The sequence below is a fragment of the Thamnophis sirtalis genome, unplaced genomic scaffold (genome assembly GCF_051295495.1).
Source record: "Thamnophis sirtalis isolate CommonGarterSnake01/CBP01778 unplaced genomic scaffold, rThaSir2_p1.2 scaffold_3, whole genome shotgun sequence".
NCBI lineage: Eukaryota > Metazoa > Chordata > Lepidosauria > Squamata > Natricidae > Thamnophis > Thamnophis sirtalis.
The window spans coordinates 69,633,700-69,651,676 of record NW_028261383.1 but is presented as its reverse complement, the minus strand read 5'-3'; the positions used below and the strand labels follow the sequence as shown (position 1 = coordinate 69,651,676).

General features: G+C 36.8%; 1 protein-coding gene across 1 annotated transcript in view; it reads left to right on the top strand.

Annotated features, from left to right (window-relative positions):
• The window catches only part of FBLN2 (fibulin 2), a 132,539-nt gene that overhangs the window by 38,069 nt on the left and 76,493 nt on the right, over positions 1-17,977 (top strand). The window contains exons 2-3 of the mRNA XM_087709084.1: positions 2,060-2,173; positions 2,727-4,150. Coding sequence (XP_087565210.1) covers positions 2,872-4,150 — 1,279 coding nt within the window. The 5' untranslated portion in view covers positions 2,060-2,173; positions 2,727-2,871. The remainder of the gene's footprint in view (positions 1-2,059; positions 2,174-2,726; positions 4,151-17,977) is intronic.

Below are 17,977 nucleotides of genomic sequence, written 5' to 3'. Positions count from 1 at the left end.
CTCCTCCTCCTCCAACAGCACTGCCAGATTTTCCGCCCGACGCTGTGGCTGAGGTGAAGCCACCAAAGCTCCCACCGGTGCCCCCGCCCATGGCAGCTCAGAGCACCTTCACTCTAAATCATTCTAAACTTGACTGTAAAAAATATGATTTCTATAATAGAGTTGTCAAAGTCTGGAATGCCCTAACTGATTCAGTTGTCTCAGCTACAAATTTTCACATTTTCAGTCACAAATTGAGTTCCTTATTTCATACTTAAGTGGTTAGTAGAGGGGGCGTGCAAAAGCCTATCGTCCCTGTTATATTTTTATTCTCTTATTCTTGTTTTTGTTTGACAAATTCCAATACATAAATAAAATCAATAAATAAATAGAAGTATTGTAAACATGTTAATGTGCATATTTTGCGATGATATTACCTTCATATATTCCTCATGTGACTTTGAGAGAAGGACAGTGGTTGATATTGGTATAGCTGAGATTATGAGATTCAGCCATCTTGGGTCTTTAGATCAATTAATGCTATCTAGACTTGGTGTCTATTTGTCCACCAAGATTCTGCATAGAATCCCGGTTATAGTTGAACTTTTTAAAAAAAAATATGCTTCACTTCTTATCCAGGTTCTGAACTGAGGAAGTTTTTTGAATGCGACATAAAACATTTGAAAACAAAACAAAACAACCTCCCTCCCCAAGAAAATCCAGTTGTCTTTTGGAAAAGCACATTTGGGACAACCAATCTAATTTAAACACAATTTGAGGGCATCCAATTGAGAAACTTGTGCTAGAATGATCAGTGAATGTATTTTCCCTTTTGATGCCAAGAGTGCCAATACATTTCTTTTGTATCATCTTTATGTCAATTTTGGTTTAACATGTTGATTTGGAAGGGGCTTAAGTCAGTGTGTATCATCAGTACCTTCATGTACAAGACTTTTACCACCATCATCTGAATTGTATTATCAGTTTTATTTTCAATTCAGATTTTAATTGCTTTTGTAATGCTATATTAAGTATAAATACACATCTAGCGATGCAGTGGCTCAGTGGCTAAGACACTGAGCTTGTCGATCAGAAAGGTCATCAGTTTGGTGGTTCAAATCTCTAGTGCTGCATAACGGAGTGAGATCCCATTACTTGTCCCAGCTTCTGCCCACCTAGCAGCTCGAAAGCATATAAAAATGCAAGTAGAAAAATAAGGACCACCTTTGGTGGAAAGGTAACAATGTTCCATGTGCCTTTGGTGTTTAGTCATGCCAGCCACATGACCACGGAGACATCTTCGGACAGCACTGGCTCTTCGGCTTTGAAATGGAGATGAGCACTGCCCCCTAGAATCAGGAACAACTAGCACATATGTATGAGGGGAATCTTTAACTTTATATAGCTAATCAAAAATACAAGTCTTTAAATCAAGCTAAAGTTTGTTTGCTGGTATGTAGGGTTTGTGTGTGCATTTGAAGCTGGATGAATATTCTTAGGTGGGTGTCCAATGTTTGAAAAGTAATAGTTAAAGAATTGTTGCAAAGAATTTTAATAGTAAGTTTAAATTTTATGAGTGACAAAGGAAAGCAGTTCAGACATAGCCACTGTGTTCTTTCCAGCTAATATGCAGTGGAGCCAATCTTTCCTACAGGTATGTCCAGAACCAATGAGGGTCAGGAGTTTCACTTTCAACATCATAGCAGAAATAGGTGGACAGAAGTAATTTGTTTCCCTGACTCTACATGACATTTTTGACCTCCTATTGAGAAGTGTTGCTGTACGGTCATTTACCATACTTTGGGTACTACAGGAAAGAATAACAAATGTTTGGAGTAAGAACATTACAGTACCCAGATCTTTATAAAAATAGTGATTTTCCACTTGACCTACAAGATTGGGAAAGGACTCAAAGAAATGCTTTGTGTTTAATACTAAAGACAAATGATATTTAGACCAAACAAATGAACTTTTGGTCTTCTGTGCTCCCAATAATACTTTAGTGATAAAAACTCATGTTAGGTGCAATAACATTGAGAAACTAGTTTTCTGATTTCTAATATGCTTACTTTCATTACAGGTCTTTCTTATGGTTCCTGATGACTACACCTTGTCCCATGCTTGCTCCTTACAGCAGTTAATGCTTCATAGAGGTCCTGCAATGGACAGTTACTGCAAGTAAGTTAAATTGGAGGTGAGGAAAATTATTTTGGCCAAATACAACTTTTCAAGTTAAATTCAGACTCTATTGAGCCCAAATTCAAAACTAATTCCAATTAATATTTTGATGCTATCTTGCCATTCATATGTTTATTAGAAAACAGAATGAGATATAGTGCTAAAACACATTCAGACTGTATCACTATGAGAAAGAATTGTATTTTTTGTCAATAATTATTTTAAAAGTTAGAATTAAGAAAAATACACCCAAGAATATTAAATCTGTAAAATGAAGTACCTCAATAAAAACTTGCTTTTTTATTTTACTTGGTGTTTATTTTATAAATAGATAAAAAGACATTTCTTAAATGCTATTTTTTTTTAAAAAGTAAGAATAAGAAATTTAAGAAAATAAGAGAAGAAAATTTAAAAATGTAGTCTGAAGTTTGGTGTCTACACTTGGTTATGATTAATTTTATGTCAGCCTCCAGATGTTGGGGCTTTATCCATTTTTAAAACTATTGCTAATGTTTACCAGGATATGTGTGAAGTATAGTCTTTAACAAAGTTCTCTTTCATAAACCTAGGCTCTAGTTCCAAAACAGAATCCAGGGAAATATTTCTGACCAAGAGCTGGATGAACAAGAAGTTCAAGGGGGTAATAAAGAAAGGAAAAGAAGCCCATAAAAGATTAGAAAAACTGAATGCTTGCCAAACCTATTTAGGAAGATTATGGATAGGCACCAAATGTTCCACTTACATTGTATGAACACTGTCCTTTTGGTGCTTATTTGGACCGGCACTGCAACAGCACAGAAGGATTGCACAGGTGTGGAGTGTAAGCAGCCAGAAAATTGCATTGAAGAAGTTCTAGAGCCTGGAGAATGCTGCGCCTCTTGTCTGCAGAATGGCTGTACTTGTGAAGGATACCAGTACTATGATTGTGTGAATGTGGGATTTATCAATGGAAAAGTGCCTGAAGGGCAGTCCTATTTGGTCGACTTTGGAAGCACGGAATGTTCTTGTCCCAAAGGCGGGGGTAAAATCAGCTGCCAGTTTATGTTATGTCCAGACCTTCCACAAAACTGCATTGATGCGGTTCTACCAGCAGATGGATGTCCCGAATGTGGAAGAATAGGCTGTGTCCACGAAGACCAGAAATACGCTGCAGGACATACCTTCCACATGCCTACATGCAAAGTGTGCCATTGCCCTAATTCTGGCGGCGACTTGATGTGCTATCAGCTCCCAGATTGTAATGAATCCACGTTAACCTCCCCTAATCCATCTGATACCATGGAAGTAGAACAGCACTATGATGATCCCTACAGTTATGACCAAGAGGCACCAGAAGGAGACACCACTCAGGTGGAGCCACCCAAAAAGTATTACAGTTATTCAACACAATTGGAACAAGAGAGCATAGGCCAAGAACAAAGTGAGGATTATGACTACCTTGCAAGCAGTGTTACTCCACCTTCACTGACTCAGTCTATTTCAGACCCAGCAATGACGCAACAAACCAGCACAAATATCCCTCTCCTAAATCGTCCAGAAAACAGGAGCAACAATGAAGATAGCAAGGTCAGGATGGATACAAGCACAGTCTCAACAACCAAAGCACCACAAAGATATAAGATGACCACTACAAGTAGTGTGTTAAAGGAAGAAGTCATGACAACAACTGAGACACCCCGGAATGGGGCAGAAGTGGAGAGACAAAATGCGATCAGTCATGAGAAAATTGAGCAAGGAGAAAATCCTCCTTTTAGAATCAAGCTAAACACGAAAAAAGACCAGAAATTAAAAGTACCCAAATCATTGGATTTCAAGGAATCCAAAAGAGGTAACTTCCCTGAAGTCAAATTTAATCCGACACCATCATCGCTGATTGCTTTAAAAGAAGACCGTAATTGGATAGTCTCCAAACAATCTCAAACACTTTATCATTACCAGCCTGATGAAGATGTGGATCCCAACTCTGTTCATACCTCCTCCAAATTATCAGAAGGTAAGATGTCGGTTTCAGTGCCTTAATGTTACATCAGTAAACAGTACAGTGGGATTGCTGCCTGTTTGCTACAGAAATGAAATGTACAGAGAGTCCTCAACTTACAACACTTCATTTAGTGACTGTTGAAAGTTACAACAGCACTGAAAAAAGTGACTTATGACCATTTTTCACACTTGTATCTATTGCAGCATCCTCATGGTCATAAGATCAAAATTCAGATGCTTAGGAACTGGTTTATAGCTTATGATGGCTTCATTGTCCAGGAGTCATGTGATCATGTGATCTTCTAACAAGCAAAGTCATTAGGGAAGCCATATTCACTTAACAACCCTGTTACTAATTTAACAACTGAAATGATTCAGTTAACAACTATGGCAAGAAATGTCGTAAATGGGGCAAACCTCACTTAACAAATGTCTGACAGCACCATTAATTTTGGGGTCAATTGGGGCCATAAGTTGAGGACTACATGTAGTCTAGTTAACAGTTGCAGAGTTAGCGATCACAAAAAAATCTTAGCTCTTTGTAGAATAATGATGCATAGTTTTAGTGAAAGTGAGTGGATAGCTAGTCAGCTGTATTGTAATTTACCTTTTTTTGCTTTTTCTTTTAGAGGTTATCTAACATTTGGACTTTTTAACCATTTGATTTGATGGAAAAGAAACAAAGTTTGGGGTTTTTTCTCTTATAGATAAAAAACAATTGAATGAAATTATCATGGTTGGGATGTAGGCATTTTGAATTTATATTAGTTTTGATTAAGAAGGGAATGTACGTATTTTGCTATCTTTTATTGCATAATCATTATTAAAGTATTTTAACTTTTTAGCTTTGGAGACTCCCAAAAAAAGATATAAGAATGCTCTTCCAATGGAGAAGTAGAGGCAGCCAGTGATGAGAAATTAGCATCTTCTACCAGTTACAAAGAGTTCATAACTACCCCCAAATGTCAGGAATTCTCCCCACCCTTTTTAATGAAAGCATACTGTGAATACTTTATTTTATTTATAAAATTTATATGCCTTTTTACAAACCAAGATATTTTTACAAACCAAGATATTTTTACAGGATTGTTAACATGCAGTATCATAAAATGTTAAAGTATCATAAAAATGCTATTGCTATCTATTTTACTTTAATTCATATATCTTAATTAAATATATTTGACTTGACTTACACTAATTTTCCATTGACAAAGGAAAATGAAAGTTTGAATTCAAGTGGCTTTAAATATTTGATGAAAATATCAAATTATTATATTTATTGAAAAAATGAAGCACATAAGTGTTTGGGTAATGCAAAGTAAATGTCTAATCCATATTTGTTACTGATAAAATTTAATATTATTTAAATTTTGACCCAACTGAACTTGGTAACTGCTGCATATATTATGTAACATTTGGTCAAACAGCAATGTGAACTGGTTTGTGACCTGTACTGAAAATGAAGCTGCTTGCTGCTTTGAAAGAGAAATTCATTGTTAATAATGGCTTTGCTAAATGAGCAGTGCTTATGTTAAATCCCTCTGTGCATTAATACAAATATTAGTCCATCTCTTAGGACAATCTTTGTAGATTTGCTTGCTGTAGATAGCTTTGTCATGTGTTGAAAGGAACCAATGATGTTAACAATCTGAAATTGAAACAGAGGAGTGATCAATGTTTCCACCCAATCAATGGGTACTTCCAGTGAGCCAGTCACCCATTGCCATAAGGACACCGAGGCTATGCTCTCATGGCAAAATTGGCCAGATGTGACCATCCTATATGCATGAACGCAGTTAATACAATGTTATGTCAGTCTATTTTATGGAAATTCTAGAAGTGACGTGTCTATGGAGATTCTCAGTCATCCAGCTATGGTTGTCCCCAAAGTGCTTTTTCAAAAGGCAACTGGACTTTGTTTTTCCTTGAAGATATTTTGCTTCTTATCCAAGAAGCTTCTTCAGTTCTGACTGAGTGGTGGAGGATGGAAGGATATATATTCCTTGTGGTCATCTGGTTGCACTCTTTTTAACAGTTGTTAAGCCCACTTGGAGATTTATCTGTGCCCTCAGGATCACCTGAATAAGGCAAATGAGTGTGGAACGTTCTTGAAAATGTGTTGTAAACAGAATATAGGTGGCGTCTTAACAAGCTGGAAACATTGATTGTTTGCACATCCAGTTGCACTATTCAGGTGACCCTGAGGGCCACAGAAAAGAAAGAATGCTAACGACCAGATGACTGCAAGGAATATAAATTCTTTCATCCTCCACCATTCAGTCAGAACTAGAGAAGCTTCTTGAGGAGAAGCAAAACATCTTAAAGGAAAAACAAAGTCTAGTTACTTTTTGTAAAAACACCTTTGGGTCTAGAAGTGCAAGGACAAGATGGCAGCAGGGGTGGTATTGCCTTACCTTCCTACTGGCTCGCACACACCACCTCCACACATGCACTTTGGTGAAAAAAGGGCCTAAATGGGATGCCGTAGAGCGAGGGCGAGTGGGTGGTGCCACCAACAATTTCTGCTATTGGTTCAGATGAACTGGTCCGAACCAGTAGAATACCACCTCTGGATTGCAGTTAGAGTAATTAAAAGAAAGGCCACTATAGCACTATGGAGTTCCCTCTATAGTTACACTACTTATTATTTTCAGACAAATTGATATCACTTTTCTGGCATGAAAACATTTTAATATGCTGACCATCATATTCAATTATGCCCTTGCCACATATCTGCAAAAGCATGCAGGAAACCCTAATTGTTAAGGAGCTTGATTTTTGTTACATTTCTTCTCTGTAACAATGAGCCATGAAATGATCCCTTCCTGTTCCCATTGTGATAAGATGAGAAGTGAGATCAGATCATAATGGATGTTGCCCAAAATAAACCATGCTTGTGATCTAAAGATTGCTGGGCTTGCCTCTCCCTTTCCTGTCACTCAGAGAGCCTCCATGCTTGCATTTCTCATGTGCTTTATTGCCAGGTCTAACCTAATTGGTCATGTTTGCCATCCTAATCAGAAGGAGACCTTATGGGTTTGGAGTTCATTAAAATAATATCCTGATTCAGGTTTAAAAAAAAAGTCCCGTGCCAAAAGATAAAATCCATTTATTTGTACAGTAACTAGGCTAAATTCCTGGCTGCTGAGCATTAAAGTTGGGAAGCTGCCATCTCATGACCTAAAGCACACATGCTGAAGAAGAAGATATCTATGGAGAAAGAGAAAGAAAAAGAGATTATTCTGCATATTGGCATCATTAAACTCCCAGTGAAGGAGCAACCGGCTCTTCCACTATACAATGGAAGGCATGTGGAAATACTTTCACACGATAGCAACCTTTGGTTTTGAGAAAGAAGACTCTTGAGCAAGTATCCTCAGTGATTCTCTCGTCCCTTCCACTCTCTGCCAAAATTCTCACTAGTCATTCAGTCAACTCTTGCTATTTGGAACAAGGGACGTCAAGCATCAGGGAAATCATGCAGTTCAAATATGTATAAAGATTTATTGTAAGCTTAAGCTCTCTACAAGAATCTGAGCTAGTAACGGTCAATGAAAATTAATGGTAGTTAAGAATAGAAAGGAATTCAAGGTGGGCCTGACTTAGATCTCTTATGGGCATGCAGGGACTCATGACTCATGATGCATTTGACCCATCTCTCAGGCTCAGCCTGGTCATCTCCTACAATGGGGAAACCATGCCCCTCCAAAGCTACATCTTTAAGCAAGCTTGGCAAGCAAGACCAATTATGAGTACTGGTGGAAGATCAGCAACAATTTATCCATACTTTCTGCAAACCATACCCACACTGATATAAGAAGTAGATGTACCCCCCCCCCCACCCCCCGTATTTATTCTGCCTTATTGAGAGGAAGAATGTCTGGATCAAGGAACACTAGAATTGAGGGCTTTGGTGACCAACATATTCTGTCCTGGGCTGGGATACAAACTTAAATCATTTCAAGAATGATTGAGTTCAAGAAAACTCTGCCTAATACATGTTCTGTATCCTAGGATAGATTGGTGCTTTACCGTGTACTGGTGCTTACAGTCAGACTAGTTGAAACATTCTCTGTGACAAAGCTGGAACAAAATGTAATAAAATACAAGTTGGCTGCTAGTAAAAGCAACTTTACATATCCTCTGCTTCTCTTCTCAATGACAACAGGGAAAGCTGTGATGTTACTTATAGTCTGTCCAGTTTTGTAAAGAAGCATCCACTGATTATGATGGCACAATGTTAAGTATTACTAGATGTTTATGTGTAGAGATGTTGAAAAGAGACGACTATGATTTTCACGGGCAGTTTGGATCTTTTGTCCTGCCCAAGAGAGCCACTGGAAATTCCTAGGCCTAAGCCACAGAGATCAGCACCAAATCAAAGATCTGAGCTCAAATTAAAGTTAGAGAACAAGCTAAAAGTAATTAAAAAGGTAAAATTTGTGAGGAATTACTTTTACAACTTAAACTAAGAATCCTTTATGTTTTTTTTTTTTTTTTGAAATTATATATATCTTCAGCAAGAAGGTTTCTCACAGAGTTATTGTTTTGGGGGAAAAGGAGGAAGGAATATTGGGTATGGTTGCTGTTTTGAGTTATTTATAAAAATAGTAAAGGGGTATAAATAAATTTGGCAAAAAGGCAATACTCAAACATGCAAAATGTAAATAAATAAATAAGTAAGATGTTAGAAGCCTGTCACAATGGAAGGTTCTCCCTTTTCCTATTGCACCTTTATTAAGCTACAATTGATTATGAAGTTTTGTAGTAAGTTGTAGTAGTTAGCCAGCTTTGGACTTGGAAGCATAGTAAGTGAAGACGTTTCTCAGATAGGAAGTAGACTACATTAGAAAGTACATATATCTGCAGTATTGTCAAGAAACCTTCATGAATGGGGTCACAAAGTCATCAAGAACTTGGCTGGGACTGAAGGAAGGTTTACTTGTTGTGTATTTTATATGTGATATATCAGATAGTTTAAATCTGAAGTCTTCCGAGACGTGTAAATGTGTTTCTAATAAATAAATGATTGTATTTCTTGCAACTATAATCCTTACTTGCACCCTCATATTTAGGGGTTACTGAAATAGTTCTCAGTACTGTTTTAGGTGCTACTCAATTTCTTTAGTTTTCCCAATTATTTCATACTAACGATCCCAGTGTAGGCCCTGTGAGGACATTTGGCATAATTTTAAAGGTTGGCAAAGGTCTGTTGATGTTGGACTGGATAAAGTTTTGCAGCTGTACTAGTGAATATTCTAAGCTATAGATTAACAATTTAGGGTCCAATAAGAGAAATACAGAAATAGCTAGTACCTCCAGAAATAATCATACAATTATACCTTTCCTCAATTCATTCTGTCCTAATTCTTAACTTCATTGCATCCCGAGCAATGGTCTCAATTCCCCAATAAAATTTCAATTATAAACTAAGAGCAATGGAAATAAGATCCATATTGGTGATTTAGAAATGAATAATAAAATTTTCTATGCATTTTAAAGCTGCTTTTTTTTTAAAAAAAATCCATCCTTCATTAATCTTCAGTTGGGTTATATTGATTAAAATAATTACATAATTTCTGGAGTGAATCCACTTTTAAGAGCCTAAGTAACATATGAAAATTAGTTTTTTAAAAGGCCAACGTTTAAAATACACAGAAAGGCTGGAAAGTGACCTTAACATCTGGCTGGATGAGGTGGAAGAAAGTATCTAGTTAGGTTATGGGCTCCAGGGAGGCAATTTTGAAAGGCCCTCTCTCTTCACATTTCAACTATTGCCCTCTGGAACAGCTGCAATTTTCAGGCCAACTTCAAAGACAGCCCCAGGTAGATAAATGCTAGCAGTTGTCTGAATGGAGTTCTTGGAGCAAGGATAAGCTTGATTAGACTTGTTCTTGTTTGTATATCAATAGAAATGTTGCAACAACACAATGGTGTACATAATCAGGACTGTGCACATTTCAGGATTTGTATTATATTTTCTTATGAAAACAGGTGATCTTTATTTCAACATTCAAAACAGGAATGTTACAAAGAATGTGATCATTAGGATTGCTTTCTCTCATTGTTGGGGGAGTGGAATCAGATTACAAGCCTGGTGATGCTTGTTCCTCTCCTTGGAAGTAATAGTGACTCATTTGACTATATCCATATGTGTTTCATGATTAAACGCACATGTCAATGTTTCTTTCTTTGCAATTCCTTGAACCAGCACAACTGATGGCTACTACAAGAAAGAAAATCAGTGGGACAGAATGGTCGGATGCTTTTCCTTTGGTGACATTTTGAGTGCAAGATAGAGTAAAATACTTTTAAAAAAATGCTTTGCGGTGCTTTAGAAATCCAGAGTGATTATCGTTGCTGACAAGAGAAATGAAATTATCTTTTTAAAGGGTCAGTTGCTAAGTGCAGTGCTCCCTTTCTCTTTCACCTTTCCCAGTTTTGGCTTAAGTAAGGTGAAAGTGGTCAGCCGTTTCCAGCTTAACAGGCCCTGACATTCCTGAAAAAAGCAATCTCCTGAGTAAATTAATTCCCTTTTTTTTTGACAGTTTAGAATTCTTACTTGGATTTCTATTGAGCCCAGCTCAAGAGGGCAATGCATTTCCAAAGCGGTAGACTTTTCTCAATTCGCAGGGGTTTAAGGAAAGTTATTTAGCTCAGAATTACACTGGGCACAGCTTCTCCTGGATATATACTGGCAAACTAAAAACCCAAACTAAACAGCTATTTAATAATATGACACTCTTTAGCTGAAAATCAAGAAACTTTGCAAGAGCTCATAAGGGCAGGAGAAAAAGGAAAATTTAAAAAACTAAAGCTAAATATATATATTAATAAGACAAAAGCAATGTTAGGCAACATTATTGTTCATTATTTATTTAGCATAAGGCATGATTAGTGAATGCTTGACAATGAAGAACTGCAGGTGGTAGATACTTCTCTTTTCTTGGACTCAAGAACAATTTAAGATGAAGTGTTTCTTATTGCTTATTGCTCTGCTTATTGTACTTTTTTAAACAAATAATAAAACAAAAGCGAAAGGCTGTAACATTTTTAGGATCAACAAATAAGAACTTTTTCAATAGCAATAAAGTTCAGAATAGTTGAAACAGTGGACTTTCCGATTGGTAAGGGATGTCTGTGAAAGCCACATATTGAAAAAGAAAGAACAGAAGACCGACTGTCTCCCTGAGGCAATTATTCATTTAGTGACCATTAGAAATTAGATGGCACTGAATAAAAGTGACTTATGGCCATTTTTCCACATTTATGACTATCACAGCATCCCCATGGTCACATGATCAACATTTAGATGCTGGGCAACTGATTTGTCATGTGACCTTCTGACAAGCAAAATCAATGGGGAAGCCAGAACAACTGTCACAAGAAAGTTGGTAAAGTGAGGCAAAACTCACTTGACAATTGTCATTGTTACCTATGGAAATTTTGGGGTTCAGTTGTGGTTGATTACCTGTACCATTTCCTGAAATGACCATCCCCGGATAATAAGCCCAATCAGGTTTTTGAGTGCATGCGCTAAAATAAGCCCTCCCCCAAAATATTGCAACACAGCAGCAGCCATGAGGTGACCACGCTCGCTGCCTCCTGCACCTCAAAAATGATATGAATGATAAGACCTCCCCAAAAATAAGGCCAAGCACTTATTTTGCGGGTCAAAAGAAAATAAGACCCTCTCTTATTTTCGGGGAAACACGGTAGCCCTCCTCTCCATCCAATCAGATGTGGTTAGTAGCATCATGTCTTTAAACATCTTACTTGCATTTTCTTATTTCTTTTTATTGCCTGGTGTTCAGATTTTAGCATCTGAAATGTGTAAGTTTTTAACTTATGAAGTTTCACATAATAATGTTGAATTTGTGTAGTTTTTTTGTAGTTTCTATGATTTCCATTTTTCATTTGATTTTATAATTTTGCATTTCTTGGAAAGAATAACACTGAAGGGCATGGAATAAGTTAAGATAATTAGGAGAGGAATGTTTTCTAACAATGTAAGCGTGATGCAAACTTCGAGTGTTACAGGCCTTCAGGAAACTAATCATAGGAGCCAAAGAATGCAAATTGCCCTTTGTTAGTTCAGGTGGGCTAATCTGAAACAGACACCAGTCAAAGTGATTTATAATGAGTGGACTCTACTTTATAATTAAGTGGAATTAAAAGTTACTGGTTTTAATGCCAAGAAAGATGAACTATAGTCTACACATTTCAGAATACTAACTTATATGGTAAGATATCAAAGGCTATATGATAACCTGACATCTTTTCAATGTTTATGCTTTTTGTCATCTTTATTAAGCAAGGATAATGCATGTTGATTCTACATTTCCATTGTTCAGATCAGGTTAGTAGTGAGGATAAAATCTTCTGCCCAAGCAGGAATTCTTAACTATAACAGAATAATAGAGTTGGAAGGGACTTTAGAGGCTTTTTGGTTGAGTAAAGAACCCTTAATTGAGAGACAAGGGGCATATGAAAGAAAAGTCACTCATGCTTTACTTGTTCAGGATTATTACTTTTTTTTAGCCTTAAAGAACATGAGCACTTTTTTATTTTTCAGAATATACTGAAAAATAATTGCATTTAATACTTCTGAACTACATGAAGTAAACGATTATTTTATTAGATTCAGATGCCTATACATCAAAACTGGGTTTATACATCACTCAAAAAACACGATTGTGTGAGGCAAAATTGATAGCATTGTTTAATATTTTAGACACAAATGTAGTCTTCATTCACCTAACAAGTCACACAGCCAGTGCAAAACAAATAATATTTATACGAGTGTTGGCGAACCTTTTCGTCATCGAGTGCCGAAACGGGAGTGCCCATGCACCGGAAGCAGGAAGAACAGCCACCCAGTGTGCATGCACGCACCAGGAAAATAATCTTCTGGTTTCTGACATGCACATGCATACCAGCCATCTGGTCTTCATGCACACATGCATGCCATAAACCAGAATACCATATGCATGCCAGAAACCGGAAGATCATCTTCCCGGCTTGCGCATGCAATTTTTCAACATTTTCACAGCATTTTTTTTCTTTTCATTATTCTTTTATACACTACTATTCATAGCATTAGTTTTCAATTCACTTTTAAACATAGCCTCTGTCACTGAAATTTTCCAACATTTTCATTACATTCAAAGTAATTTTCTTTGCATGGTGGCTTACAAGATTAGAATGTTGGATTGACCATTGGCAGCCTCGCATTCAAGACCTGCTGCTGCTGCCATGGGGCAGGGTGAGCTTCTGTCATATGCTCCAGCTCCCATCGAACTGGTGGTTTGAAAGCAGGTGATTGCAAATAGATAAATGGGTACCACTTTGGTGGGCAAAAGGAGCCCCCAACTGGGCATCCTCCAGGCAACAGTGATGTCATCGGCAAATCCTTTCACCATGGAAACATTTTGGTGATTCTGACACAGAAGCATTAGTATTCCATTCAATTTTCTGTAGGCTTCTAGTTTAGCCAATTGACTTTCAAAATCATGCTTTAATTCCATGAAAATCACTTGGTGTTTTTTTTTTTTTTGATCCATTTTAATTTATTTAGGAATGTGCAGTGTTTGGTTCTGAGGTTGAAAAGGAGTTTGTGTATGCATCTATATGGTACTACTTGATGCTTTCTTAAAGTTGTATCTTTTACTCTTCTTTCTCTACCCTGGGCTCTTACATAGCTGCACAATCCCAGACACCAGTGGTGGGTTTCAAAAAATGTTGGAACCTCTTCTGTAGGTGTGGCCTGCTTTCTGGGTCCACTGGTGGAACCTCTTCTAACCGGTTCGGTAGATTTGATGAACCGGTTCTACCGAATAGGTGCGAACTGGTAGGAACCCACCTCCGCTAGACACCTGGCCAAAGGTATGTCTAGTTTGGGGAACTGATAAAGTCATTTTGCTGAATAATTGGTGGAATTGTAATTCTGAATGTGTAACGATGGTCATCTGCTGAGCTGTCATGTTTACTTCTGAGAAATTTTGAAGACTGTAATCATGTAGCCGCCATTAGGTATGGTTCATTTATATCCTATTAAATAGATGAGACTTGTGACTCATAATTTATTATAGGAACATTTATTCTGGATAAACAAAATATTTCAGGCCTTTCATAGGTAACATATCTTAACTCTTTAGGGATTTTTAAAGAACAAGTCGAAAGAAATTAATAGTTTACAATGATTTTTCAGGTGGGGGAATATTTTATATTATATTGACTTTCACCAAACTACTCTTACCAAGGCGACTTGTTACTCACTCAATCTTTTAGTTGAAGCCCTTCAGAGATATAAAAGCTATTATATCATTAAAATTAGCAGAGCTCAATAAAAAGTTGACTGCCTTTGTCAAGAAGTCTTAAGGAATCATTTTAGAGCATTTTAAAAAAAATCTATGTTAATGGATTGCATGCTTGAAGTCTTTCATTATGAATTTACCATATATGTGTGTGTGTATACACAAACACACGTACATACATACATACATACATACATACATACATAGATTCAAAACTCAAACTTGGATTGTATTTTGAATTGTGACTGCATAAATTATAAGGAGGAATGATAAATACTTTTCATGATTCAAGGACTTTCTGAGTGCAAAATTGAAATAAAGAGTTTGAAGGGAAACTTGTGCCAATGAATTTGGCTTTCTTGGCTGCAATGTTTAAGGTTGCCAACTAGGATGACTTAAAACCTAATCACCCAAGCACGGTGGTTTTGTATCTAATGAGATGGGACATAGTGTATAAAGTTACTTTGAAAAATAATAAAGTTGCATATAATTTGGCTTCATGGATTCGTTTATAGATAAGAGGTGGGATAGCCAAGGTGGTGGAGTAGTTAGAGTGTAGTACTGCAGGCTACTTCAGCTAACTGCTAGCTGCAGTTTGGCAGTTCAAATCTCACCAGCTCAAGGTTGACTTAGCCTTTATCCTTCCTAGGTAGGTAAAATAAGGACCCAGATTGTTGGGAGCAATATGCTGACTCTGTAAACTGCTTAGAGAGGGCTGTAAAAGCACTATGAAGCGGATATAAGTCTTAAGTGCTATTGCTATTACTATATGGGAAGAACATTTGTTGTATTTTAAGAGAGATTGATAATTAAATAGTTTATACTTGTGATGAAGAGGGAAGTCACTTCTTCAGATATTTCTTTTCTTTCTTTCTTTTTACTATATTCTTATTTTTTCTTTCTTTTCTATGTCTGATTTTTCCACCCAGAGCTGCACATATGATGGCATTGTAAAATGGTGATACAATGAATCATATCTGAGCTTTTCATTAAAATCACTAACAATATTATGGCCAAATACCAAGCTGTTTTTCATTGAAATCATTTCAACGGCAGGTAATGTTTGATTCAACTGATAACATTTATGCTTTTCTTGGTTCAGAACCAAAACATGTGGATATGTTGATTTTATAACAGTTTAATTCAAGAGAGACATAAGAAACATGAAAGTCTGCCAAGTTTTTAAAGTCATGAATTGCAGATGTGAGTGAATATTGCTGTTATCTATATGGACCTAACTTAAGTTGTCATTTGGGTTCTAATACTGTTCTGCAAGCTCATATTTTACCTATGTGTAGCATTATTAAGATTTCCTTGTCAAACAATTGATCACTGATAATAATCAGATAAAGATGGAGGATCCTACCCTGTTATTCACTAATGGTATCAGGTTAAATTTCTGTTAAATGTATTTTGAGCAATATAATTGGTATCACAAAATAAAGAAAAGGAAAAAGTTGTCAGGATTAATGAAAATTTTATTAACAAATTAATGGATATTTTATTATTGTAATGACATTTACAATATATTAGGAAAAATTTAGCAAATATATCTAAGACCTGTCTATAGCAGCAAAATAGTCAGCCAATCCTACTCACCTTCCTACTGATAATCTTACCTACGGTAGCCTGGAAATGGAACATCTGCAAGAAAACAATTAAAATCAAAATCAATAACCACATGAATGACTGAAGCAATACATTAAATTATACAAGGACGAACTGAAAAGTACAATAAAGAAATTCAGCCTTTTTGTCAGGTTAATAAAGCATGAAGTCCAAAGATTAAAAATGGAAATAAAAGGGTTTTACTATTTATCTAGGGCAGAAGAGGAGTCCACATTTTCAGCAGTGCTATTGAGAATTATTTTTCTTCTGTTCAATTCTGGTGTAAATGGGACAATATGAGAGGCTTAGTATCTTTATCAACGGTTTCTGAAAGAACATTGTATTTCATTGTATGTGGAGCATGATTTTTCAGGATTTACATTATCATTTCTGAAGCAATCAGCATAGTAATTTCCCTGCAACTAAGGAGTTGAAAATTATGATTCACATGACCAGCTATTCCTGTAAAGTTATGTACCTGAGTGGAGGATGGACATACTTTTTTAAAAAGTTAAAAATATAGTTAAAGAATGTCCTCCACATGCACATGCAGAGCAACAGTGTTCTGAATGGAACTCTCTAATATGCTGAAAGTCAAATTGTGGTGGTTTCCATATGTTCTAAGCCAGGGGTGTCAAACTCCAGGCCAGCAGGCCAGATCTGGCCTACAGGGTGCTTAGATCTGGCCTGTGGAGCCACCCTGGAAGCAGTGAAGGATTGGCTGACTGTGCCTCTGCCAGTGAAAACAGAGCTTGAATGAGAGCATGCTCCATTTTCACTGGCAGAGAGCTAGCAACACTGTAATAGTAACAGAGTTGGAAGGAACCTAGTAGGTCATCTAGTCCAACCCCCTGCTCACGCAGGAGACCTAACTAGGGATTCGAACCACCAAACTGCTGACCTTTCTGATTGACAAGCTCAGTGTCTTAGCCACTGAGTCAAAGCAAAACAAAAGGAGAAATGTTTCCTCTTTTGCAGGTGCCCCCAACATGAGTGATTTCAAGCTGGCCACACACACCCAGCCAAGTCCCCCTGCCCCCCCAGGTCAAACACAACCCTGAGACGAGCCTCAATGAAATCAAATTTGACACCACTGTTCTAAGCCATGCTGAATCCCAATTTGTCATACATAGTAATACATACATCAGCTATGATATGGAGAATGTAAATTAAATGGGTTGGTAACATAATTCTCATTGGAACAGTATCTGGAAATTAAAATCTTCCCATTCAAGAGTTTACTGCAAGACTTTCAGATTTCAATGGTGTGCTGACTTCTTGGTCCAGATGGTGAGTATTTATTTTCAAGCAATGTCTCCATCAAGGACATGAGATTAAAATTATTAAGGAGATGCATTCTTGCAAGTAAATGATATCATTCTTTCTTCTAATCAAAGTTAGGGATATCTCTAATTTTTGAGAAAATATGTCAGCTTTGCCTTCATTATCTTTCTGAATGTGCAAAGAAAACATGAGCATGTTTTGGCTTGAACATAAAAAGCTCTTCCCAAAAAATCTAGTTGCCACAAATTAATTTTGCTTTAGGGACTTTGAATATTTGGCTGCTAAGTACATGTTTGGAATTTTTACTGGGAATGTTACTGTGGTGTGATGACATTTTCAGTGATTTATGGCAATTGTTCACTTGGATAAGCAAATAATGTTTTGTTTTATTTGGTTCTCTAATAGTAACAGTTGCAAAGGATATAAGCATGAATCTGCTTTAAAATGTCAGTTACACAACTTGTGATCCTCCAGATGTTGCTGAGTTACAATCTCTGGAATAATTTGATATTAGCAGGGGTCACTGGAAGCGATGCTTCTGTTTATGGGTTTCTGGAAAAAAACCTAGCATTTCTCAGCAATGTTAACTTTAAGGAGTGTGGATCACAACTCCCACAATCCCTCCCACACAC